At 34.3% G+C, this 27,615-nt stretch overlaps 1 protein-coding gene across 4 annotated transcripts; it reads left to right on the forward strand.

Moving 5' to 3' along the window:
* Positions 1-15: 15 nt before the first annotated feature.
* CEP44 (centrosomal protein 44) lies at positions 16-27,091 on the forward strand. 4 transcript variants are annotated; one of them, XM_047091834.1, is made up of 13 exons: positions 16-317; positions 1,662-1,840; positions 2,540-2,571; positions 7,461-7,599; positions 10,934-11,081; positions 12,232-12,378; positions 13,200-13,322; positions 15,751-15,921; positions 16,972-17,178; positions 17,919-17,994; positions 23,234-23,358; positions 23,612-23,649; positions 24,411-27,091. In XM_047091834.1, exons 4-13 carry the CDS (start codon positions 7,511-7,513, stop codon positions 24,451-24,453), a joined length of 1,167 nt encoding a protein of 388 aa, XP_046947790.1. In that variant the 5' UTR covers positions 16-317; positions 1,662-1,840; positions 2,540-2,571; positions 7,461-7,510; the 3' UTR covers positions 24,454-27,091. The 4 variants fall into 4 exon arrangements, with proteins under 4 accessions (XP_046947790.1, XP_046947793.1, XP_046947791.1 ...); XM_047091837.1 differs by lacking the exon at positions 2,540-2,571; XM_047091835.1 differs by lacking the exon at positions 1,662-1,840.
* The last annotated feature ends 524 nt before the right edge of the window (positions 27,092-27,615 follow it).

The following is a 27,615-nucleotide window of genomic DNA, read 5'->3' on the forward strand; positions in this document are numbered from 1 at the left end:
TTAGGAGCCTGCCGCTTTGAAGGGCTGGCCGGGCGCGTGGCGCGCCGCGACCCACTGTTTAAATACAAACGGTCGTCGCGAGGGGTGCGCCTCGGTGCCGGCGTCGGGACACAGCGACGCGTTGCTGGAGTCTGGGCTCCACTGGCTACCACTGGTCGCATATGCTACCTCCCTCTGTCCTTGCTGTGCGGGGCCAGAGGCCTTCGGGGCCCACTTGTTTGCTTGGCGGCTGCTGGCGAGGCTGCGCCCCAGGTTAAGCAAGGGAAGCCTCTCTCCTGCTGCCTTGACCGAAACCACGGGCGGGAGCGAATGACCAGGTCTGCGTTTTCATCCTTTTAAATCAAATGGAGGGAGGAGACCCCTTGCTTATATACTCAACTGGCATACCCTTATGATAAACCGCGAAGTTGGAAGAATCGCGGAAGCTAATTCTCTCGGGTTAGGTTACAGTTTAGGGTCTGGGCTGGGAAGTTACAGACTGATTCGTTCTTTCGGAACCACTGAACTCTGATCAGACTCCTCCGAAGGGCTGGCTAGAAGAAAGAGGTGAAGGTAGTTGAGTTTTCTTTGCTCGCATTTCCCTGGGTTTCCGTATCTTTCTAGGCAACTTCCGATTTTTTTCCCCTCAGTGAAAATATCAGTCTTGGCATTTGATTCCGAAATTATGGGTACGCTATTTTGCTAAAATAACCCACAAACGTTCTGACAGTTTTAGCTGTGAACACAGCAGTCCTACAGAGCTCTATTCTTGTTCCGTACTGCCTGTTTTTCTCTGTTTTCTTAGTGTTTTCCCTTTTCCAGATCTTTCTCCCTGTTGTAGAGCAGCGTTTCCCTTAATATCTTTTGCTAAAATTTCATAAACCTAGCTTTTCCTCACATGTACTCCTCCTTTTATTTTTGATTCACGGTTTTAGATACTATCTAGTGTTGTAAGCTATGTCACAAACTCTTAGCCGTGGACCATGATCGTTAAAGTCAGTGTACTTGTTCATTCTGAACAAAAATCACTGAGTTCAATGGCATTCCATTGGGAGGCATCACTTAACACCTGTGAGAGCAATGCGAGTAAACTAGATTAAAAATCATAAACTGCCATCGATGCCGTTTTCATCACCTTCCCCCAATAAATTTAGTTGTTGGGCAGATATGACTTGTAGAGAAACTCTCTGGAGGAAGCAACATTGATTCCATCTTAATGATTGAATTTATACTGCAATAGCAGAGTAATAGTTCCTTTCTGTTAATTTGTTTTGTTAAGGGTTATAAATTTAAAATGTTAATCAGTTTTTTAAAAAGTAAGTTATTTTCCATTTCTGAAAGTACTATGCTAAACTGCGATTAAGTTGTAGATTGGCTTCTAATACCCTAATTTTAGTGTTTTTCATTTTTATAATAGATTTAGCAGTCTTTCATGACAATGTATAGCGGTAGCTGTGATTTTTTGTGTGTGTAATGCTCACAATTTTTTATCCCTGTATTTTTTCTATCCCGTTTTATTACTTACCTCCTTCACCTACAGATTCAACCTGTACTTGTATCTTACTCTTCTTCAAAATATTTATTCTGCTGGTACTGAAGAGGATGTGTTCCAAGGACATACTTTGTTGTCAAAAATTCCATTATCGGAGGTAGAAATAATATGAGACATTGATATGTTCCAGGACTTCAGAGAAAGGAAAGATACCACAAAGTGTTAAATAAAGCAAAGTTGCATGCAGTAGAAAGATGGAATATACATCTAGAAGAATTAAAGGAAGTTTTTGAAAAGAGATATATTTATATTAAAGTTACAGAATGTCTTAGAGGAAAAGTTACCAGGAGAAGAATCATATTAAAATAGGTGGGTCTGGAACTTAATGCAATAATATTCTGGCCTATACAGTACCTAAGAATGTGGTTTTTTTTGTTTGTTTGTTTATTTGTTTTTTTGCAGTTACAAGCAGATTAGTTACCACTTCCTCTGTCCCAGGAAAGTAAAGGCTGGACTTTGGAAGTCATCTCTCTTACTGCTTCCCTATATCTATTTATCCCCAGGTCATCCTAAAAGACGTTAAATAAGGTTTATTTTCTTGGCCAGTATTTTGTATAATGTGATTTCAGGATCACTTCCTCTTTTTCTAGTTATCTCTCATTTGATGGTACCTGAAATTCCCTCTGCCTAAAAATTGAAATATTTAGAAGTAATTGAAAACACAAACTGAAATCCAAGTATGAGTGTATAAAATTGTATTCAAAAACATCTTATTTACCATGTTGCTAAAGGAGAGGAGTCTTGCAACAGGAAGTTACTGTGTTCCTAAAGAGGGGAGAAAAGGGGACAGAATTGTGTGGCTAGGGGCTTAAAATAGAAAACCTACTAAATATAGGATTTTGCAAATCTAGTTATGCATAGATAACAGAGAAAGTGTGTAAGGAGATGATTTGTGTCCTGGGCAACTGCTGGACTGTTGACTGGGGGGGGAGGGGGAAGATTATACTATCTCTGCCTGATTTATAAATTGTTCTGTTTTGTTTTTAATGTAATGACTTCATTTTAAAGGAGCTTCATTTCCAGAGGATTCATTTTTCAAGGTATTGTTATATATTTTCCTTCTATGAAATGACCACGGTCAGTTACAAATAGATATTTTTAAGTGCCTTATTGACCTTTGCCTTACTGATTGACTACTTACAGTTTAGAAGCCTTTCAGCGCTTTCTAGCAAAGGTTCATAAGCATTTATTTACCTACCAATACATTTATTTATTTTATGAGTCTCTTTTGGGAATAATGTTTTTTGAGAATCTAATGAAAGCCCTACAAGTATGCAATGAGTCATTTAAAAATATAATTACATGATATTTTCTTTGAGATTTACAAAAATGACCTATTTTATTTAAAATCACAAATATTGTTTTAGTCTGTTGGTATATATATATATATACACACACACATATATATACACATACTGTTTTTAACATATATTTTCTGGAGTTTTATTCCTATTTCATAGTCCCAGTATATGTCAACTTTAGTAGATATCACCATTAAGTTTTCCTAGGTAGTGGTACCAATTTACCCTTTCCCAGCACTGTGTTTCAAATGTTCTAGAGCTCCACATTTTGGGCTTCCTTTGGTTATTTCCTAATGATAAATGTGACTGAATGTTTTTTTCACATTTACTCTTTTCTAAAGTTCCTGTTCAGGTCTCCTTCCTTTTTTACTATTGAGTTGTCTTTCTTTTTCTTATTGCTCTGAAGGGAATTATTTACATATTTTAGATACACATCTTTTTGTTGGTTTTACATTATCCACAACATCTCTTTCTCTCAATAGTTTGTCTTTCCACGCTCAAGGATGTCTTTTGATGAACAGAGTTGCTAATTTTAATGGGATTCATTTTAATAGTCATTAAGATAAGAAATCTTTCTCTATCTGAACATCAAAGATATTCTCCTCTGTGATCTCCAGCAAGCCTAGGTGTCTTACATTTTATGTTTAGATCTTCAACAAACCTGGAATTAATTTGTAAAAGATGTGAAGTACCATTTACATTAAGAGGTCAAGATTTATTTACTCTATCAGGATATTAAGTTGACAGAGAACCATTTATGGAAAAGGACCATCCTTTCTTCATAGCTTCTTAAGAATCAACTTTGTCATAATTCTAGTGTCAATATATGCATGGTCATTTTTCTGGAGTCTTCCATTCCATTGTTCTATTTGTACATATTTTCACGAATTCAAATTTAAGTTATACAATGAGTTTTGCTATCCAGTGGTTAGTCCTCCAATTTTGATTTTTTTTCAAGATTGTGTTAGCAGTGTCTACCAAAAAATCCTTTAGATATTTTTTTTTCAGTGGGGGTGGGGGTGGTAGAATGCATTGAACCTATGGATCAATTTATTGAGTCTTCCAATCCTTAAACAAGTATATAGTTTTCTATTTAGGGCCTCTTTAATATATCTGAATAAAGTTTTATGTTTTTTTGTTTTGAGGTCTTACATATCTATTCTAGACTTACATGCTTGTGATGTTTGTGGCTACTTGATTTCTACACATATAACTTTTAAAATAAATTTTTTAACTGAGGAATATAGAGACATACAATTGGTTTTTATATATTGGCCTTGTACCCAGCAATCATCCTAAATTCACTTATTTTTTGTATTTTTTTATATACAATTATGTCATCTGTGAATAGTGATATTTTTATTTCTTCCTTTTTAGTCTTTATTCCTTTTATTTCTTCTTGTATCTTTTTTTTTGTAGATACCCTTTATCAAATGCAGGCAGTTCTCTTCTATTCTTAACGTCCTAAGTATTATATCATTAGTGAATGTTGAATTTTATGAAATGCCTATTCCGCATGTATTTAAATAATAACACTTTTCTCCTTTATTTGTTGATGCATTGAAGTATAGTAATTCAATTTTTGTGTTGCTCATACTTTGCATTTAATCCAGTATTATTAAATTACTTTTGTCTTTCAAAGAGTTTCACCTTTGACCACTGGGAACTGTTTCATTTGTCTCCTGTGTCCCTTTGACATACCCCACCAATTTGGGATTGATTTGTTTTATGTATACTTTCTTACTTTCTGGAACTACATAAAGTTTCAGGCTCATCTTAACAAATTTTCTGTCCCAGTCTTAGAATTGACCATTTCTCCAGGGAGTCCTGGTTCCTTTTACTGGAGAACAATGTTACACACCAAGACCTGAATGCTAGGTGTGCTCTTTACTGCTGGAGAGTTGTTGCTTTCAATCACTTCCCGCTGGCAGAGAAACGAAATGTGTATGCTAAGCTGTCTTGAAATACTTCGATATATAACTATCTGTATCTATGTAAAGCTAAACATGAGTTCATCGTACTGATGTTTCAAACATGAGTTCATCATACTGATGTTTCTAACTAATCCATTAGGTAAGCATGGCTCATTCTAGTCTCCTCTCCTTGCTAATCTGTAAATTCCCACTCCAGCAGTGAGAAACCAGACTCCTATTCTACCATCTATTTACTTAATTTTTCAATTCCAGGGTGTATGCATAGAAGTATCAGAATTACCAAATAAGTCCTTGGGAAACATCTTATAAACTAGAGTAGAGTGTTTACATGCAGTTGATTTTGTCTGTAGTCTCTCAAGCTCCACTCATTTCCAAAGTTAGCACCTTTTCCATCCAACGCCTTCTATGAGGTTGTTTCACACATTGGTAATATAGTTTGATTTTCTTGTCACAGTCTGCATTCTTTCCTGGGGTTTCCTAGCTTTTACATGGTTTTTTAAGGTCATATACATTACGGTTCTCTTTGTGCTATAAAGTTTTATAGGTTTTGACAAATGCATAATGTCATGTATCTACCATTACAGTATAATACAGAATAGTTTCACTATCCTAAAAAATTCCCCTATATTTACTTATTCAAACTTGTGTTCTTCCTTCTGAATCCTTGGAAACCACTGATCTCTATAGTCTTTATTTTCACTATAGTTTTGTCTTTTCCAGAATGTCATATAATTAAACTCATACAGTGTGTAGCTTTTTCAGATGGTTTCTTTCACTTAGGAAGATGCATTAAGGTCCATCCATATCTTTTTGTGGTTTTATGGCTCATTTATTTTTATTGCCGAATAAATATCCCATTGTATCGATGTACCACATTTTTCATCCATTCACTTATAGATGGACATCTTGGCTGCTTTCATTTTTTGGTGATTATGAATAGAGCTGCCATAAACATTCAGGAGCAGGATGTTATATGTACCTGTGTTTTCAATTCTATTTGGTGAAAACTTTGTTAACATGATTGCTGATTGTATGATAAGACTACATTTAGTTTTGTATCTGCTGAACTGTCTTCCAAAATGACTAAATGATAGCAATAAGTGAGTCTCTTTTGTTTCTTCATAAGCATTTGGTATCACCAGTTTTTTGGATTCTAGCCATTGTAATAGGTGTGTATTGGTATATATATATTTTTTTTAATGTGCAGTCACCTAGTGATATGTAATACTGAGTGTGTTTTCTTATATGCTTATTGTCATCTGTATATAATCTTTGGTGATATGTATGTTCAGCTATTTGGCCTATTTTTTAACTGGGTGTTTTCTCACTCTTATAAGAGTTCTTTGTATATTTGGGAAACACTTCTTTTATTCAGTATTTGTTTTGTAAATACTCTCTGCCAGTCTGTGGACTATCTTTTCATTTGCTAATAATGTCTTTTATAGAACAGAAGTTTTAAATTTTAATGAAGTACAACTTACCATTTTTTAAAACTTTATTGATTGTGCTCTGATACTATCTAAGTCATTGCTAAACCCAGGGAAACAGGTAGTTGCTCACCTGAACAAATTATGGGAGGGAAGGGGAGTAAAATTCTAGCTTTAGCAGCTCCTTACATGGACTTTCAAATCATCATCCATATTTCAACCCCCTTGGCCTTATCCCTTAGCCTTTCTTAAGCATTTAAGGGCCACTTATTTCTAAAACTATCTTGCTGGTGTTGGTTTCCTTGTAAATAGATAGGATTAGCCTGTTTCTGCTCTGCTAGGTTGGTTATCACTCCTTCATCTGCTTTCAGTCTTTCAAAATTTTGTTAGTACTTCTGTCATGTGGAATCCCCTCTAGTTCATTTTGCCCTGGTGAGTATACATGGCTTTTAATCATCTACTTTCATTTTAGTAGTGTTGAAAGAAAAGAAATGAAGATAACATGCGCTTAATCTGCCATATTTTACCAGCTGAATCCTGAATCTTTTTTAACTTGTCATTTTATTTTTTAAAGAAAGCATCCTATTGGTGACTATGTGAGGTCAAAGCCCTGGGAATAATGACTAAATCTGTGCTAAATTCCCTTGTCTCCATTTTTTATGGGTTTTTTAAAATGTAACCTTTATAAGCATCTAAAATAGTCATTGCTGGAGATTATCTCAAGTTCATGTTTCCTCCCAAATGGCACTTTGTTCAAAATACAGTATTTGGTAGAGTATCATGGGACATATTTTATTTTATTTTTTTAATGTTTTTATTTATTTTTGAGACAGAGAGAGACAGAGCATGAGCAGGGGAGGGGCAGAGACAGAGGGAGACACAGCATCTGAAGCAGGCTCCAGGCTCTGAGCTGTCAGCACAGAGCCTGACACGGGGCTCGAACTCACGGACTGTGAGATCATGACCTGAGCCGAAGTCGGATGCTTAACCAACTGAGCCCCCCAGGTGTCCCTCATGGGACATATTTTAAAAACATGAACATAAGGCAAACATTTTTTTGTAAGGAAAAAATATTTAGGGTAAAAGCATATCTTAGATTCAGGAATACTATACTGTCAGTAGAAGACAGTACTAGCCTAGTAGGGAAGTCAAGTTAGTAGAGAAATAGCTAAGATAAATATGGTTAGTTCCTATAAGGGATGCAAATAAAATAGAAGATTCAGAAACAGACAGACCTAACCAGTGTTTTATGGATTTTTAATTTTAGGTGAAAAATCAGATCATTTCAAAAGCTGGAGCTGAATGTGATGTTAAATAATGGCAACTGGTGACTTAAAAAGAAGCTTACGGAACTTAGAACAAGTGCTTCGCTCGCTAAATTATCCTAAAGAAGTGGATTGTGTAGGGTAAGCTATGTATCAAAGTTATTTGTGTTCTTTTTGGCAATGACTTGAGGTAAGATTTGACTTTGGGGGGGGTATTTAAATAGGTTTTATCTGGGTCAATTGAAAATTTTCCCTGTAATGTTTAAAATATTTTAGACAGCAAGTAACTACAGGAGGTTTTTTTTTTTTTTTTACTAAGTATGAATTAATGAAAAATTGTATCTAACTGAAGAGATTTAAAATATGTTCTTAGAAGTAGAACCACAATATATACCCCAGTGTAAGGCATAGTTTCTGTAGAACTTTTATTTTTTTTTTTCAACGTTTTTTTTTTTTTGTTTTTTTTTTAATTTATTTTTTTTGGGACAGAGAGAGACAGAGCATGAACGGGGGAGGGGCAGAGAGAGAGGGAGACACAGAATCGGAAACAGGCTCCAGGCTCCGAGCCATCAGCCCAGAGCCTGACGCGGGGCTGGAACTCACTGACCGCGAGATCGTGACCTGGCTGAAGTCGGACGCTTAACCGACTGCGCCACCCAGGCGCCCCTCTGTAGAACTTTTAAATTCATAAAAAATAATATAATGGATTTCATTAATTATACAGTATTCTATCCTCTCATATTTTGGGTTGGATGATATTTCTTTTTGATTTGGAAGATTCTAGTTAATAGATTGCTTATGAGAACTTACACCATGCTCAAAGATTGTTACCAAGCTAACTCATTTAATAGACCCCACTTTGAAACTTTTGCTTTAGTTTCTCCTTTTCCAATATGACTGCTTTCCTTTGTAAATGTAGCAACATGCATTCCTTCTATATTCATGCTAACCTAATGGTACTCTTGTCATCTTCTGTCCTATATTTCCTTTTTCTTCTTATCTGGGATTATTGATTAAAAATATTCCTCACTGGGAGTGCCTGGGTGGCTCAGTCATTTAAGTGTCCTACCTCTGCTCTGGTCATGATCTCATGATTTGTGAGTTAGAGCCCCATGTCTGGCTCTGTGCTGACAGCTCAGAGCCTGGAGCCTGCCTCGGTTTCTGTGACTCACTCTCTGTCTTTACCCCCCACGCCCCCATGCTCTCTCTCTTTCTCAAAAATAAATAAACATTAAAAAAAATTAAAAAAAATATTCCCCACTAGGATACAACTGAAGTCCGGTACTTTGTTTTGTTTGCTGCAGTATCCCCATATCTAGAATTGTGCCTGGTACATATTAGCAGGTAATTAGACATTTATTCAATGACTTAGTATCAGTGGACAAGCCCAGATTAGGTATATGTTCAAGGAGTGGAGTGAAACTTGGTTAAAACAATAAAAAAGAGAATCCTGGAGTAATGTGCTTTACATACAAGAATGAATGTTCTGTTGGACACTGGGGAGAGTTAACTCCAAGAGATGGCTACAAATGAAAGGATAGTGAGGAGAGTGGGGAGAAAGTTGAGTTCTAATGACCTGTTATAGCCCTTCTGTGTGAGAAACAGAAGGTGTTCCATAGTATGTACTAATCATGTCTTGGTTCCTTAAACAGGGAAATCTAGTCTTCCTGGGATTTAACCAGTTTGAGTAGCCAAGTTTTCTTCCTACTACTTTTAAGCATCATTTTAAGACACATTTTGGATAGGAATACTTCTAAAATATACTGATAATTCTCCTGTCTTTTGAGTATAGCATTTAAACATTTGATTTTCTGTCAGGAGTATCATTAAGAACAATTGCTTTTAGACTATTTCACAACGTAGTAACTCTGCAGAGTCTATTGAGATTGATAACACTGCTTGCTGCTGCTTATTCAGATTGCCCCCCTCACACTCATACACACTTCTCCCACACATATTTTGATTCTTTCTATTTCTTATCCATTTTTTGAAAATGTTTTCTTTCAGCATCTGATTTTTTGGGGCGCCAGTATGCCAACTTGTAATATGTTTTCTTACAATGTCTAATCAAAGTTCTCAGAAACTAGATAACGAAGATTTTTGAGTTAAAACAAGAGGTATTAAGGGCACCTGGGTGGCTCAATCAGGTAAGTGTCTGACGCTTAGTCTTAGCTCGGGTCATTATCTCATGGTTTGTGAGATTGAGGACTATGTTAGGCTCTGTGCTAACAGCGTGGAGCCTGCTTGGGATTCTCTCTCTCTCTCTCTCTCTCTCTCTCTGTCTCTCTCTCTCTCTCTGCCCCACCCTTGCTCTCTCTTTCAAGTAAAATGAACTTTCAAAAACAACCAAAAAACAAGAGGTATTAAATGTATACCTGGCTGTCTTCTAGTCAGAACGTGCATAAAATGGACAGATTTTGCTGTTCAAAAGTATTGTTCTCATTTCCTGTTTTGAGCTAACAGACAATATTGCCAGCAGTTTTATCATTGGGTAAAATATTATTATACCTGTAAATATAAAAGAGGATTTATATTTGTACTGAAAAATAAAATGTAATTTTAATATGTACTTGTTCTCTGCCTTTTTAAAAAAAATTGGGTGACGATGGGGAATTTTATGTCTTGAATTTTGTGGAAAAACAAGTTTTGTGTAAGCACATTTTTACTTCAGTTGAATAGATGTAACTGGATAATTGAACAAATACCTCCTTGCTTTGTTGTGGTAGAATCAGTGAAGGTATTTCACATTGAGAAAATAATGCCCATATGTGTAGACAATTAGAAAACAGTACAAGACAAAACCTGAGGCATCAAACACTGAATACCCTGGGGCTCATTCTGGAAGAGATCAGTCTGGATCAGAAAGTTGAGGATGGCTTTATGGATGGCTTGAAACTTGACAAATAATTCATAGTGAATAACAGACAAGTAGAAAAGAATGGGATACCTTTCTAGACTGGAAGAATTAACGTAATCTAAGGCACAGATTTCTAATGAGCTTGATATAAATGGAAGATGCAAACTGATTAGCCCAGTTACAGTTTCTAGCCCTATTTTCCTCTCTGTAATTTAAAATTCATAATATTTTACCTTTGCAGGTTTATTGTAAAGAGCAAATGAGGTAATGTAACAAGTGTTTGCCAAACTGTAAAGTGTACTGGAGCACTATAAGGTGGTACATTTGTTTAATCAGAGAAAATGGACTGATCAAATAAGGCTAAGCTTTGGAACATCAAATACTGTGGTGAATAGACCGTACTATTACTGAAATGCCAACTAATAAGTAAATAAGCTATTATTTCATAGCAATCTGGCTATACTGATTTAGAGTAGGAGATGGAATCAAAAGAGTTTTGTGTATCTCCTAATTGTTTGGCTATAACGTTAACTTACAAATTATTGGCATCTCATTTCCCTTTCTATCTAACTTTGTGGAATTATGCTCCTTAAAACTTTTTCTTTTTCTTCCTAATAGTTTGGTAAAGGGAGATACAACTGCATCTTTGCCCATCATCAGCTATTCCCTTACCTCATACTCACCTTATGTAGCAGAACTTCTGATGGAATCCAATATAGAGCTCATAGCGAAGAATGACTTACGCTTTATAGATACTGTCTACAAGGTACTTGATTGTATGAAACATTATTTCAGAAGTCATAATGATTTTTTTAAGATTAATGTTTTATAATAACTCCTTAAATATATGTACAGCACATATAGTTGACAGTATTTTCATATGCATTTCTCATTTAGACAGTTCCTATTATAATCAAAATATAATTTAAGTCCCCTTTATGTTTTATAATCTAATAAATTGCAGTTGGTAAACATTTGCCTGTGGTTACCATTTACTCTTTTTATATCAAATTTTAGTAAAATTTGGCATGTTGGCATAAGTTAGAAATGTGACTGTTGAGTAAATTTTGTGGTTTGTAGAATTATGAGTAACTTAGTTGTTAGTAAGAAAGAACTATAGCTTTGAGATTTCATGTTCCTTGATGTCTGGGACCATATCTTCTATCTATTCTAGTATCTATACTTGTACTATATTGGGACTGAACTTAATCTCATGATTAAAAAATTCCTTCTGATCATTATTAATTTTTACTCAAGCAGTGGTTATCTCAAACTGTTGTTAAAATAATAAAACCCATTTATCAGATCAAGTTGTTTTTGTTTTTTTTTGCGAGTTTACATTTAATGACATGGGATCTTTTCTATGTGTAGAGTCTCTGTTTAATCTTCCCTGTCTTTGCCTCTAACACCAGCAGCTTCCTTGAAAGACTAAGAGGCACTTCTAAGAAATCCTAGGGTTCTAGAGCGTAGGCTTTGAAAATTGGTGGTCTAGTTAGTCTGTTTCTCTCATTTTACAAATGAAACATTGGAACTCCGAGGCCTACTGACCTAAGAAATCATATAGTGGAAGAACTAAACAAATAACAACTAAACATCTATTGTTTTCTAACATCTGGTATGGCATTCTTTATTTTCTACTAAGTTAAGGAGTTTTTCTAGTACCTATGAGGATATTTGAACCTTTTGATCATTGACTGTATTTTGTTATCTCCCTGGACATGCATCTATTCTCTGCTACTTCCTAGCTGCCCATTTTCTACCTGGATACCTCCTACCTGGTCCTGACTACCACCATGCCTACAAATCTCTTTAGTACCTCCATCTAATGCCTTGATCCTCCTTCTTGAAGATGGTATTACATTCCTGACCAGGTGACCATTTATCATTTTGGATTTTTATCTATTTCCTCTTTACAGCTTCTTCGTGATCAATTTAATTATAAACCAGTTTTGACAAAAAAGCAGTTTCTCCAGTGTGGGTTTGCAGAATGGAAAATCCAAATTGTTTGTGATATTTTGAATTGTGTGATGAAAAAGCACAAGGAATTGAGTAGTTTTGAGAAGGTAATTTTATTAATAGATTTTAACTTACTCTAAGTTGCCTGGTATTTTAGCAGACAAATTCAATACTCTAGATAGCCAACTAACACATAAGTACAATTACTGCATTGTTCACAGATTTAGGCAACCTTATGCCTGATGTTTGCTTTAAATACGGGTCACTTCCGAGGCACCTGTGTGGCTTTGTTGGTTAAGCATTTAACTTTGGTGCAGGTCATGATCTGACAGTTCCACGAGTTCAAACCCCACGTCAGGCTCTGCACTAATAGAGCCTGTATGGAATTCTCTCTCTCTGCCTCTCCCCCACTCGCTCTTTCTGTCTCTCAGAATAAATAAACTTTTTTTTGAAAAAGAGAGACTCCAACTGAGGGTTGCTGGAGGGGAGGTACATTGTGAGGCAGTAAGTTAAATGAATGGTGGGCATTAAGGAGGGCACTTTTTGGGATGAGCTCTGGGTGACGTATGTAAGAGATGACTCACTGGGTTGTACTCCTGAGGCCAAGACTACACTGTATGCTAAGTAACTTGAATTTAAATTAAAAAAAAAAAAAAAGACATCATTCTTTGGAGTCAGATGGACCTGTTTATTAAATACCGGTCATTTGTTTTTACAAATTTGTGACTTTGAGCTACTAGCTAAGGTAACAGTTCAAACATAATGCGTTTTCCTTACTTTTTAGTTTTCAGAAGACATATCATTAGATTTATAATTTGGCAGTCATATTTCATATATGAAAATTCAAATAATGTAATTTAAATAATATATAATTTTAATGTCAGCTTTCACGTACATTTAGTCTCAGTACTTTTTTTTTTTTTTTTAGATTCCATCACAACAAAGAAAGAAAATCAGTTCTGTTAAGTCAGAACCTTCTTCAAGCACTGAGAAGACATCTACAGAATCTGTTGGCATTGATATCACTGGCAGATTTATGACTTCAGGAAAGGTAGGAAGATACTAAGAAAATATGTAGGTGTTAAAGATTTATCTACCTAATTAATCAAATGTACAAGATTCACTTTTCTGACTAGTAGCTGGTAAAACATTTTTAGTCAGATTTGGTTAAGGAGTTTTGACAATGTATACTGTATATTACCTGGAGAACAGTCCTCATATAAGATAGAAATATAAAATGAACAAGGTTTGTTTTTACATTTCTATTTCCTAAATCTGCCTCATTTCCCAGATAGAATAGCGATGATTTGGGAAGGTTGTATAATGTGATCATGACATGTACTCTTATTTATGTATCTAGTCTTTCTAAAACATGGAAATGTATGAGGAGCATACCATTAGTTATAGTGATACATTATGATAATTCATTTGCACAAATTTCTGTCTCTGTACCATGAGTGTATATTATCCAGTGATTGATAGTCCCTAAATCTATAATCTGGTTTTGGGTAAGTTTTTTTTAATATTTTCTCTTTGTTAGTAAATATTTACCTACCCTTGCCTCCTCTGAGCATTTGTGGCTTAATGAGTCTCATACATTTAGGGATAGCTTTTCTATCTCCAAGAGAAATTGAGTTCAAGGTATTACTTTATAATGGTCAGTATACTTTTACCAATCTTCCTTTTGGGGCAAACCATTTCTGAGATTAAAGCATAGAATATCAGATAAATAACCAACGTGCAATTAGATAAAGGATGTGAATAGTTTCTGGTGGAAGTAAAATCCAGAGAATTATTTCTTCCTAGTACAATGTACATGAGTTACAACAATCTATTAAAAAGCTACTTGTATGCCTCTATAACAGTTAATGACATTTTACTGTAGGAAAAGCATTCTTATATCAATAACTTTTTTTTTTAAATGTTTTTATTTATTTTTGAGACAGAGAGAGACAGAGCATGAGCAGGGAAGGGGCAGAAAGAGAGAGGGAGACACAGAATCTGAAGCAGGCTCCAGGCTCTGAGCTCTCAGCACAGAGCCTGACGCGGGGCTTGAACTCACGGACTGTGAGATCATGACCTGAGCTGAAGTCGGACGCTTAACCGACTGAGACACCCAGGCGCCTCCTGTCGATAACTTGTCTTACCTAACTCTTGTTAGTTTTATATGATTTTCTAATTTTTAAGTGGTTTATATCTAGTATCTTTCCCCAATATATAAGAATTAATATAAACAAGAAATTTCTTCCACCTTTTTTAAAAATGTTTTTTTTATTTATTTTGAAAGAGTGCATGCAAGTGGTGGAGGGGCAGAGGGAGAGGGCAGAATCCCAAGCTGGCACCAAGAGAATCCCAAGCAGGCTCCATGTTCAGCACAAACCCTGACCCAGGGCTCAGTCTCCCTAATTGTGGGATCATCACCTGCGCCGAAACCAAGAGTTGGACACTTAAGAGCCACCCTGGCGTCCCTATACTGCTTTTTTTTTTTAACCTTCCTGTTCTTAGTACAGGCACTATAAGCACTTACTAAATATAAGCTGATATAACTAAATGTATTTTTCAATCTTCTATTTTAGTTTTGGGGCTGAGTAGTAATATATATTGTCCTAACAAGGAAAGGTGCAAAATTTCACGGCATTAGACTTGTTTTTCTTAAAGTATTGTTTGTTATTAGTCAAATTTTAATCAGTTGCATCGGATCTTTATCAGAAATTTTAATATTAAAAGTTGGAATCAGTAAGTACATTCCTTTGTTTACAGTTAGAGATTAAGTCAGTACTAAAACAAATTATCTCTTTTCCCAGTTCCTTCTGTAGAGTATGATTTGTGAATTCTGTGTTACATTATATGATATTTTTATAGTGCATATGCAGTCTAAGGTAAAGGAGGTAGGCAGGAGAGTCTTGTCTGAATGCATAGTTTGACCTAATGCCTTATTCTCAGGACTTTTGTCATTATTAATTTTGAATTGTTAGCTGAAGAGCTGATATTTTCTGGTTTGTTTAATAGAAAAAAATTGTAATGGGTCCTACTCACGGAGCCAATTCTTGATTATTTATGTGAATTATGTGGCAACCTATTATGGGATGTTTCAAACATTTATAAAAGTACCAATTCCCACTATCAGAAAATTATCGACCCCTTGTTAATCTTGTTTCATCTTTATTATAACCACTTTTCCAACATCTTCCCCCCAATTCTGAAGCAGTATGAATCAAATCCCAGACATTATTAAATAGTTACTTCAATTTTTCTATTATGTAAGAATGCTCCAAAAATAATGACTGCAATTTCATCATCATAAAATATTAGTAATATTAACTGTTTAATCAATGTTTGATATATACCTTACTGTTATAATTTAAACTTTCATAAATTTTAAAGGGAAGATAAGGTGTTTCTTCAAAATTATGTATATGTTGAAAATAATTGTATGAGGAGAACATTGAAGCAGCTCTGACATATTTTTCTCTATGCAGACAAAAGCTGTGGTGATCCGTCACCTGTATAATGAAGATGGTGTTAACATTCCTGAAGATACGAGAAGTACAGTAACAGATGTTAGTGGAGCATTTGATGTGTGTGACTTAAAGACTACTGAAATAAAGGTTCCTGAAGTAAAGTTCCCTGAAATCAAGTCTGAACAACAAGTAAGAATTTTGGACTTCTTTAACAGATGCCTGTATTTCTTACTTTGACGTACATGATTACTTCAGCACCTAAACTTTGGAATATCTCTAGCTTTTTGCATTATTACTTATGACACAACACTTTATTTAAGAATAAGTAAGTCTACTGTTTATAATTCAACAGATACTATTTGCTGCTTATGTTTAGGGTACGGGGCCAGGTGTTATGGGTAATGCAAAGATGAATAAGAGACAGTACTTTGCTTCAAGGAATTTAAAGTCTGGTTAGAGACAGAAATACACTGCTTTGTACAGTGAAGGTTCTGTATCATCTATCCCTCTCATTAAAGAATGGAAAAAACTGGTGCACACTCCCTCCTGCCATTTTACTTTCTTTTTTGGGCCCTTGCTATCTTCTTCTCTTACTTTTAGAATACCTTTTCTATTACTTTATTGCCACAGACCTTCTTATAGTGTCTTATCTATACTGCTCTGCTGACTTCCTTTTCTATCTTCTATTTCTTGTAACTTCTATACACCGCAGTTTATAATTGGCATTTATAAAAACTACCACATGGTCATTAGGCTGATTTCCTGTTAATAGCAAACTGAACAGTTTCAAAGCACTGTCATATTTTGGTCATTCCCTCTTAGCTTTGTGCTGGGTGCTGTTACAAATAACTAGTTAGTGATAGTTTTATTATACTACCAGGTGCTTTTCTAATAGCTTCATGCAGAATTAATCTTCAGATGAGCTATATGAAGTACAAACTGTTGGAGATATATATATATGTATATATACACATATATGTATATATATATGTGTATATATACCCACACATACAAACACACACACACGTTTATATATAAATTGAAACACCAAGGTCACACATCTCAGAAGGGGTAGTTTCAGTGTCTGAGCATTCTGCCTGTATAGATCATAGTCTTTTAACTCTCATGCTGTATGCCTGTTATAACTATTGAAATAACGCCGTGGAAATGGAAATACATTGATTTTTAAAACAATTTCAGTCTGTCTAATACAATTTTTAACCTTTCTAATCATTTTAGGATATTAAAGTTAATCATGAGATTACTGCACTACAGACTATGCTTGCTGAATGCCAAGAAAAACTTAAGAAACTGACTTTGGTAGAGAGTAGATTAGACTCTTTGGAAGAAAAAATGAAAGGAAAAGTGATGGTAAATGAAAAAACCTGGGCTAATCTTCTAAGTCGTGTCACTCTTCTTGAAACAGAAATGCTTTTGTCTAAAAAGGTATTTCCTATCTTTAACATTTATGGGATATCTCAGATACATTGTTAAGTGTGTATTCTTTTAGAAAAACTAAACGAATATTTAGGTAATGGGAAAGTGTTTAGTTGAAATGAGGCCCTATTTAGATATAGCCCATTTTGTTGCTGCTATTGTGGTTATTGTTTTTCTCTTTAGCAACTGAGATAATCTGGCAAGCCTCTGTAGGTTCAGCTTTTAGAGCTGTTGATACTGTAAGCATTTAAAAAAAGGTACGATAATGTTTGATTTTTATGAAGAGCTTGAAATTATATTCTTTAATTGTACAAAGGTCCTATTTTTATAGTGAAAAGAAAAAAGTGGACAGAACAGGAACCAATAAAATTATGACTTCCTTTTCTTATTTACAAGTTATAAATTTCCTGGAAACAGTTACCAAATTTGCCATTGCCTTATGAAGTCTGAGAAATTTGTTTTGATTTGCTTAGGATTTCAATTTCTGGTTCTAGTCTATCTTTCCTTCCTACCAGTAAAGTTAGTTGATTCAAGAATGTTACCTCTGCTTCCACATTTGAAAGGTTATTTCATATTCATAGTGGTATTTATGTATTGCTTTACAAACAATTAAAATTTAAACATTTATCTTGTTATCTTTTATGCTTAATAGTAAGAATAGTAATAGTAAGAATATAGTATAGAATAGTAAGAATATAAAATGAGAATACTTTTCATTTTATTCTAAATACTAAATTATATTATTCCAGAATGATGAGTATATAAACTTTGGTCAAGTGAATGAAGACTATGAATCCAGTAATGACTTGGATATTCTGAATTCTGGTAAGTTGTAATATTATGGCAGTGGTATTGGTGGTAAGGTAAAGAGTTTTCAGGAAGATGATTTTTATAGGTATTTGATAATTTTAATAGTCCCAAGCCTTATTTTTTAGAAGCTGCAAATCTCCTAGGAAAAAAGACAGTATTGAAATTATGGACTACTGAAGCCAAGGATTGCTTAATAAAGCCAGTTTACATATCTTACGCGAGGTAGTGGTTGAATAAAGTCCCGTGTACAAAATTGCAAACTTTTATAGAGGCATTTTATTTTACTCTTTTAATTGCTAAATGCTCTAGAATAAACATGGAACTCCAGAGTTTTTAATTTAAACTTATGATAGCTTCCACCTCTGTAAATAACATAAGTAAAAAAAACATTTGTCAGTAACCTGTAATGTATTACAAGCCTCTTGAATTTAATCAGTTAAATGATGTTAATGTCTTCTCCGTATCACTTACTTCCACTGGATTACTGACATTTTCATTGTGACTGAGCAGCAAAGCTAATATTTCTGGGCTTTTTTTCGGTGATAGCTTTTATTTTTTATTATACTTTTTGAATAGACAAAGTTCTAGATTTCGTCTTATGCTAATAATTAAATCATATTTGCAGAAGAGATATTTTGTCAAACTGAGAATTCATAACAAAAAAACATTTTAAAATCTATGGATGCTTAATATCATTAAATCTTTCAGCTACTGTGTATAACAACACCAGCATTATAGTACTATGTACCTGACACTGTCCTTAACTGCTGTATTAACAAATTTAATTCTCATAGCAAACATTCAAGTACTGTAATTATCCATATTTTACAGAAGAGGAAACTGAGGTACAGAGAGATTAAATAAATACGCCAAAGACCACACAGCAATTGAATAATGGAGCATATTTTAATCTGGGGAACTTGGCTCTGAAGTTTTCTCTTAACTACTACATATTTAGTATACATGTCAGTTTTATGGCAGGACAGTTTCAATGATTAGGTTACTATATAATGATTTGAAGTGTTATTTCAGGCAGTAAATTTATTAGACTACAGATTTCAGGTTTGGTAAATGTTTCCTTTTCAAATTTATCATTCATTCATTTATTCAACAAATGTCAAAGCTCAGCTCTGAGATCTTTGAGGTCAGGATCTTTACCTTATGATCTGCATAGCAGACAGAAATTAGGTCTGTACTTCTAGCTCCAATATCTGTATATAATGGTGTTCAGTTTTTTATGTAGTGTAAGAGTATTGAATGCCTGCTGTTTGCAAACGCTTGCCTTTTCCAAGTTTGGTTTTGCATGTTCACAATTATAATTTTATTAACATTTTTACAGACCTACCTTTAAGCCATTGAGTTAACACATAACCAAATATAAGCCAATGTACTAAGACTTAGAGTGATAGGCAGATAGGCCATCATCTGAAATGGGTTGTAGATTATGAACAAGATAAATATATGGTCTCAAGAAACTTATAATCTAACAGTGATCAGTTAAAAGAGTTAAGTTTATAAATTCTTACACTTTGTCCCTTAAATATGCATGCTACATGGAACCAGAGAGTTTGGTGTCACTTGGAAGTTGAGAGCAATAATTCACCAATTTCATTTTAGGATTATGTTAAGTTGGGAATGGGTTTTGAGATGTTTCAGATTTGTTTTCCCTTTATTAGAAATAGTGTTTCCATGGGGGCTGTAAGGCGTCTCTGTGTTTGGTAAAAAATCAGTGAGGAAAGACTTTTATTATAAGGATTGCGCTTAACACTGGGTGATTTTGGAGACTGTTTAAAATGAGCGTTCTTGTAGTTTGTGTTCTGTTAGGAAGCGGGAACACTTTGATGAGTGATGATAAGAATGAATGCTGAAATTTTCAGTGGAAAAGAAGTACTTAATATTAGTTGGGAGAGCACTATAGCTGGTCCTTTGTGTGTTTGCTGCTTACATGGTGTCCTTGTCTGTATTCAGACATGACAGAGTTGGTCTTGTTTTGTTTCATCAAGGTAATGAAGTGACCTCATATGATGGTTTTCTATGAACATAAATAATTATGTTCAGTTGGGGATACAGTGACCTGGTTGTTAATTATTGGATAGGCCATGACCATGAACGCTCTTTGTTTTTTGCTTTGCTTTTTTTGTGCCTTTTTCCTCATAAGAAAAAAATTAATAAAGTTATAGTGTCACAAGTGTATGGATCCAGTATGACTAGAAGGAAGGGTACATGTGGGCATATGAAGGAAGTTGAAAGAGAAGAGTAGAAAGGTAAAATCATGGAGTTTATATGGGGTCATAGATTTTTAGCAAAGTAAATACAATCAGATTTATATTTCAGAGAAATCATCTTAAAACAGAAAAGTGATTCATTATAGGAAAGTAACACAGGAAAGGGTGGTAATTTGAAGCGTCTTTCAGATCCTTTATCTCAGAATAATGAGGGTGTCTACTAAGGCTATGATAGTAAGGATTAAGAAAAAAAATTACTTAGTTGTTAGAATTGATAGCTCTTGATTGCTGATAGAAGTTGTGGTGAAAGAGAGAGGAAAAAGTCAAAACGGACCACTTGTATTTGACTTGTGTGATTGGGTACATAGTTGGTACTCTTTAATAGAGAATTAAGGAGAAAGTTGGGGAAAAATGGATTCACTTTTGAAAATACGAAATTATGTATGAAATACTTAAGACAAAATATCCAAAAATCAGTCGGACATATTTTCCCTTGATTGGGAAGGACTGGTTTACAAATTAGTTTTCCCCACTATTGGAAAGAGGAGCATTAACATGAAACCTTTCATAAGCCTAAATGCATAAAGCAAAGTAGTACCATGAATTTATAGGGAAAATATTTTGAGCATTCCCACACCTCAAAAATAACTTTTTGTAGGCTTTTTTGATGCCTTAGGACACATCTTGCCAATGGATGCACAAAATAAGTCCCGATAAAGCAGTTGCTCACAGAAACAGTTCAAAGCTATGGTGGCTTGATGCTGAGATGCTGAGTGTAACTCCCAGGGAAGGAGCTTTGCGGGCCACTCTCGCTGCTCCAGGTGTGTGATGCCTCTAAAATAACTTGCTGTGAAACAAGTGCTGAATGCTATTTTCATTTTTTTGCCTTTATTCAAAAAAAGTGAAAATCCTCCTTGATTTCTTTTGGTTAGCAAAAACAGGTACTAATGTGGATCTTCTTTAAAAGCAAAGTGGCATAATGTGAACTTTTGATAAGCGGGAGATACCTGTATAGTTAAATGGCAAAGGACCTAACTAGTTCTCTTAATGCAGTAAGGTAATTCTCCAAAGTTGTCAGTTAAAGATTAAAGGTCATGGGAAGTTGGCTAGAAAATCTAGATCTTACAGATCCCCTTTCTTCATAGAGATCTATTGGCAAGGACTCTGAAACTGTAAACAATAATTGCCCTAGGGACTACTACTCTTCCCTTTCTTTTCCATCCTGAAGTTAAATTTTTTTTTTAAAGTTTATTTATTTTTGAGAGAGACAGAGACACAGAGGGGGGAGGAGCAGAGAGAGAGGGAGACACAGAATCTGAAGTAGTCTCCACTGTGAGCTGTCTGCACAGAGCGCGACATGGGGCTTGAACTCACGAACTGTGAGATCATGACCTAAAGCTGAAGTTGGACGTTCAACCAACTGAGCCACCCAGGCACCCCATCTTTTCCAACCTGAACTTAGTGCCATATCTTTTCTCAACTTCCCATAGCACAGTTAAAAGCCATTATGTTTAAACAACGAAGACTGTATACTAAAGACTTAGGAAAGCAATAGGAAAAATCATTACAGAAAGTAATACACACTTCATTGATCTGGCTATTAAAATATGGCTTGTGTTCTGTATATGTCCCATTCTGTAATCTCTGGAATGCCCTATGTGGCTTTCCCAATAGCCTCCATAGCCTGCCTAATACCAGCTTTTTTCCCATTGTGAGGTATATACCCTTGAAGGCTAGATAGATACTTCCAAGTCTAGGCCCCAGAGAGCAGAGCAGAAAGCTGTTCCTTCACCTTCCATTCAGTTTCCATTCTGTCTTCCCACTTCTTATTTCCTGTCCTAGGACTTAAAACCTCATTATTTTTGAACAGCTTAAAAAATGTTCAGCTCTTTCCAAGGACACTCATCTCTATCCATGGAAAATAATCCAAGATTAGGGAATGGTAGATATAGTTCCTGCCTAGTTTCAGGTTATTCCTTGAAATTACCTATTGCCAAAAGCCCCTGTTAAAAGAGCTGGGTATAGATAATCTTCAAAATTGTACTATGTGATCTTGATCCCTGAGCTTGACCAACTGAATCAAGAGTAAACACCTAATCCAGGGAATGCCAATTCAAAAGGTGTTGAGCCAGAGCATTTTCTCTCCCTTGGGAATTTGGAATTAGGATACTAAGTCAGTCAAGATGTTGAGCCTGGGCTAGGCTGGCCTTTTTCTTCCAAGTTCATGCTGATAAGTAAGCAGATGTATGGAGTAAATAGGTAAGAGAAGTAGACAAAAGAGACTGGCTCTGTGTGAAATGAAAATAAAAGTCTTTCCAGTTGTTTCAGTCTTCAGGTGCTAATACCTTTTCCCTAATTGAGGTTGTCTATGTAGGCTTACAATAAAACTGTCTATATAAACCAGTTTAAATGGGTGCTTATTTTTTTTTTTCTGGCCTTGATTTTGCAGTCATATATATCTTGACTAAAACATAGGGCTGATGGGATTGATTTAATAGTAGCATGTCTTATAAGTGATGTTCTATATTTGATTTAGTCATAGGAAAGATTTGCCATCATTTTGTCGCATGAATGGTATCAGTGTACGAGGTGGAAAGTTGTTCACTTCTTTAGAAAAAAAAAAAATCTTTAAACCCTGAATTTTAGGCATTGTTTTTTTCCATACAGGTTAACTTAGGAGGGAATCTTTATTGATTTTTCAAAAGTACACTCAGCATTAGTAATAGTTACAACCATCTTCAGAAAAGAATATTCATGAGTCAGTAGCTGATACTTAAAAATAAATTATGAGCTTGCCTACTTGCTATCAGGACTATCAGGATAAAGATAGTAGTACCTTTTATAATTTTTACTGGCCAGTTTTTAACATCTAGATCTCTAGGTATAATCTTAAAAGAATAATAACAATTTATCTGGGTCAATACCAGTAGCCATTTTATATTAAAATGTCTGTTTTTCTTCCATTTACAAATAAAATTTTTAGATGTGACTACACTGTGAAGATAACCTAAATATTAATTTCTCCACAGATAGAAAAGGCAAAGAGGAGAGGCAAACGAGTGTTCCTCTATCCTCTGGTTATAGTACAGTGTCATCAGATTCAATTCCCAGAACCCCAATGGTTTGTTACTGTGATCTGAAAGAGAATTCAGAGGTAAGAAAAACTGGCAACTGCTTAGATAATTTCCTTTCTAAGGGCCGGATAATAAGCAAGCACTAGATTTGGTTGTAGATGCATTGGCAAGAAAAATAGTGAAACTGTAAATCTTAATCTCTCGTAAAAATTCTTTATGATAAGTAAACAGTACTTAATGCAATGTTTTAGACTGTTTTATATGTTCACGGTCCATCTTTGATGATGGTTTACTTTGAGAAATCGCCTAAATTTGTTGCTTTTTAAATTAAAGGAAACAACAATCCAGAAAATGGAAAGGATGAAAAAAATGTAAGTAACAGAAAGGGGGAACAGAAATTCATTTCTCTGTAGGGAGTTGTATTGGATTACAGTATATATAGAAAGTGCATATGTGTTTCAAACCTTAAAGGTCTCTCAATCAGGTGTGGAATTTCCTTCAGGACTCCAGTGGATAATAAATCCCCCTACAGTTATGTGTTTGTGAGATGAGTCACTATTTTGGTTTCCAACAAGTGATGTAAAATATTGTTAATGGAATTAATTGTAGGATTAAACAGTGCAGAGATATTTCTGGTTGAAGTTAATCAAAAGTATTATCTACCTTTGATAACTCATTTATCAAGATATTAAATATATGTAGGTAGATGGTTTGGAGACATTTTAAGTATTGTTAAAGTATTGCTAGTCTTTCAGTTATTGGTAAAATAATACTAAAAATGATACTTGTGTCTTGTACAAATATGAAATAGTAAAAGCAGTTGAAAGGAAATATGAAATGAACTTGTGTAAGATGATTATGCAGCATCCTACTTCAGGGGACTATATTGCTTTGAAATTTCATAAGTACTAAAATAACTCATGCTCTAAGAATTAAAGACTCATAATTGACTTTAGTGGTATTTCTCCCCTCTGGCTATGGTATATACTTAATTTATTTTTTATACCTGTAAATAAGAAAAGTAGGAAATTTATTTTGGGCTCAAAAGCATAATTTTCAGCCACTTAAATCCTATGCCTCATTATGATTTTTTTTTTTTTACTTAACATATTATTTATTTGTTATATTTCAGGTTTGAAGAAACTGCAGAGTTACTGAAATGTCCAAATCACTAATTATAGAATTTTCTGCGTGAACTTCTCTAGGACTTTGGCTACTGTACATGTTGTATATTTTAAGGATTTTCTATAAATTTTAACATACTGCAATATTTTTATGAAGAATTTTTGAATTCCATTTGGTATATGAGTTTTTTTCGATATTGAGTAAATACTTAAATATTTTTATGCTACGATTACACTGCTTTACTGTATTTTACTTTTTTAAGGAAAACTTACGTGCCAGTACGTGTCTTTTACAGAGTGAAGTCATTATAGCACTGTATTTTTGTGTTGACATTTGTTGGCAGTGTGCTAAGTAATATGTTTTCTAAAGTAGAGGCTTGTGGACCATGGTTTACATCCTGTTGGAAACACTCCAGCTGGGACTTGCATATTGTACCCAGGAGGCTCTCGTGCATACCATCTTGCCATCTGTACTGACTAATATGTTGTAATGAAAAATCAAAAATGCTCATTGCAAATTAAATAAAAATATAATTTTAATGTTAATCAAAAAGCAGCAGTACATTTTCAGTTAACGCTGAGAAAGTAAGGGTGTGATTCTCCTTTTGTATTTGGAAATAGGTCAGAAAGTTCACCATGAGAAATGTGTTGAGTATTTTAGTGCTCTATTCCATAACACATTTTAAGACCAGCAGCGCAGACACAGATGGTGGCCATCCAGTATTACAAGGTACACAGTAAGGTCTTTTTGGGTTTTTTAGGTGATGGGAAGTTACATATTTTTCTAGAGAGAGAAAAGGTCTTAGATGAAGTTAAACCAAGAGAAAAAATGAAATTCACTTGAAATTACTAGAGAAATTACTAGAGAAATTATCTTTTTTTATCTCTATAAATTAAAAAGTGTAATAATAGCCCTGGGTAATCTATAAGAAAATTGACTACATTATTTTGAAGGAAAAAAGGAGTATTTTTTCTTTTTTATTATTGTTTAGATTATCTAATTAGATTTTATTGGTTCATCTGTTTATAGTCTATATGTTTGATTTGATAGTTGTCACGTGAAATATTAACATTTCGTTAAAATTCTGTGTGGAAATAACTTTTAAGTATTTTTAGTGTTCTAGTACATAGTTATTAGACTTTAAGTATTTTTAAAGTTAGCCTACAACTTTAAAAATTAGTATTAAGTAGATATCTCTAGAATTGATGAATCCAATTAGCTATATTTTTTCAATTATAAAAGATTTATAAAACTCAAGATATTACAGTCATAAAAGAAAAAATACTGCTTTTATATTCTAAAATATCAGTACCAACATGGAATTATAGCACCACCTTGTGGTTCATATATCAGTATTTTACCTTTTATTAAAACAAGTGATTTCCCATAAAACGTACTTTATATTTCCTCTTTTGAGAAACTCAATTCCAATTAAAGAAAAAAAAAAACCTTTTTCAAGTTTTCTTGTTTAAAACAGAAGAAAAAAATGTCCCCTTTTCTCTTTGTCTCTTTTTTCCCTCCCTGTCCTTTTGTTTTATATAGCATACATATACAGTACATAGGTGTAAACTTATACAACATAGGTGTGAACTGCCTGGAACTGCCCAGATCCATTTTAACATGGATTTTTTACAGCACAGTACTGTAAATGTATATTCTTTTCCTTATGATTTTCTTAATGACATTTTCTTTTCTTATTGCAATACAGTGTGTGATACCTATAACATAAAAAAAAAATGTGTTGCATAGCATTAAGTTATTGGTAAGAATTCTGGTCTACAGCAGGCTATTAGTAGATAAGTTTTTGAGGAATCCAAAGTTATGGGCAGATTTTTGATTGCGTAGAGGGTAGACTTCCCCAACATCTTTGTTGTTCAAGGGTCAACTGTGCATAACAATTAGATGATTTGAAACTTCTTTAATCCTAATTTGCATATAGTATATGCAAATATACTATAAGTACTAGGAACTATTGAAAATGTAGTAAAAGTTGTTTTATATTATCAAGTAGAAATTTGGAATCCAATCTTAAAAATATTTTTGTCTAACAACGTGAAACAAAAACTAAAAAAGTCAACTCGTAATAACACTATACATTTACACTTATACTACCCTGACAACATAGTTTTTGTGGAAAACAAAGCTAATTTGACTTTGAAGTTATTGAAGTGATAGCCAAATTATTATTTTACTCTTATTAAAATTTTCTCTCAAACAGTTTGGTTAGTAGCTTGTAACCTTAAACCCTTTTGATTAATTTGAGGGTCTTGAGAAAGTGAGAAAGGAGAATCCTGGAGAGATTATTTGGAGCTATGTTATTAAACCCTTAATTGGAATTTTCACTAACTCCATCCCCTTAATTCTCCCATAACCCAGATGAAAAGTATTTATTTTACTACCAACAGAGGCATCTGCAGCTTGTGCTGCCCTGTCTATACTAGAGAATAGGTCTGGATGAAGATTATATAGGAACACTATAAAGAATGAGTAAGGGAAAGTACTAGTCAGAGTAGATTAAAGAAAAGTAACATCAGCTGTGTGAAAAATCCTAGGCAAAGATAAGGATTAATAAGTTAGAAAAAGTTCTATATTTTTTGTTTGTTTTATTGTAGCATTTTTAATGTGATGTTTTAACATGGAATGAATATACTCACTAAAAAATAAAACTTGGAACTGTGTTTTACGCCATTCATTACTCATGGCTTTATATAATTGACAGGCACTTGGGGAAGCATTAAAAATTAAAGAACCTTGTCAATTTTACAAACTCTAATACTTTCGGAGCTCAAATAACAACATGATAGATTTAATTTTTACTTTTTAACAGTCCCCAGATTCTTCTGTCCTTTCTTTCAGCTGCAGGTTGTTTAGAAGGTGAAGATGTGGAGTAGTGTGAAACTTTAAAGTTAAACTACAAAATTAAAAGTTTAATTGTTGTGTCCCTTGACTTTTAATGTTTCTGGTGAAAATGGCAGGTTTCTTATACTGTTCCGAGTGAAGGAAGCAGGAAAACCAGAACTGACAGCAGGAGCAACATGGAGACAAATTTATTTGGGGAGGTGGTGGCTACAATTCATGTTAGTTTGATTGTTTTTATACCTAATACTTGTAGGAATAGGGACTGTGTGTATAGCACGTCTTACTTTTCTCTCTCAAGCCCTAAATCACTAATAGAAAAGTTTAATTTGAGTTTTTAAAGAAGATTTTAAATG

The sequence above is a fragment of the Lynx rufus genome, unplaced genomic scaffold, assembly GCF_022079265.1.
Source record: "Lynx rufus isolate CCGP_SWC_20201006 ecotype Redwood Valley unplaced genomic scaffold, mLynRuf1.p SCAF_3, whole genome shotgun sequence".
NCBI lineage: Eukaryota > Metazoa > Chordata > Mammalia > Carnivora > Felidae > Lynx > Lynx rufus.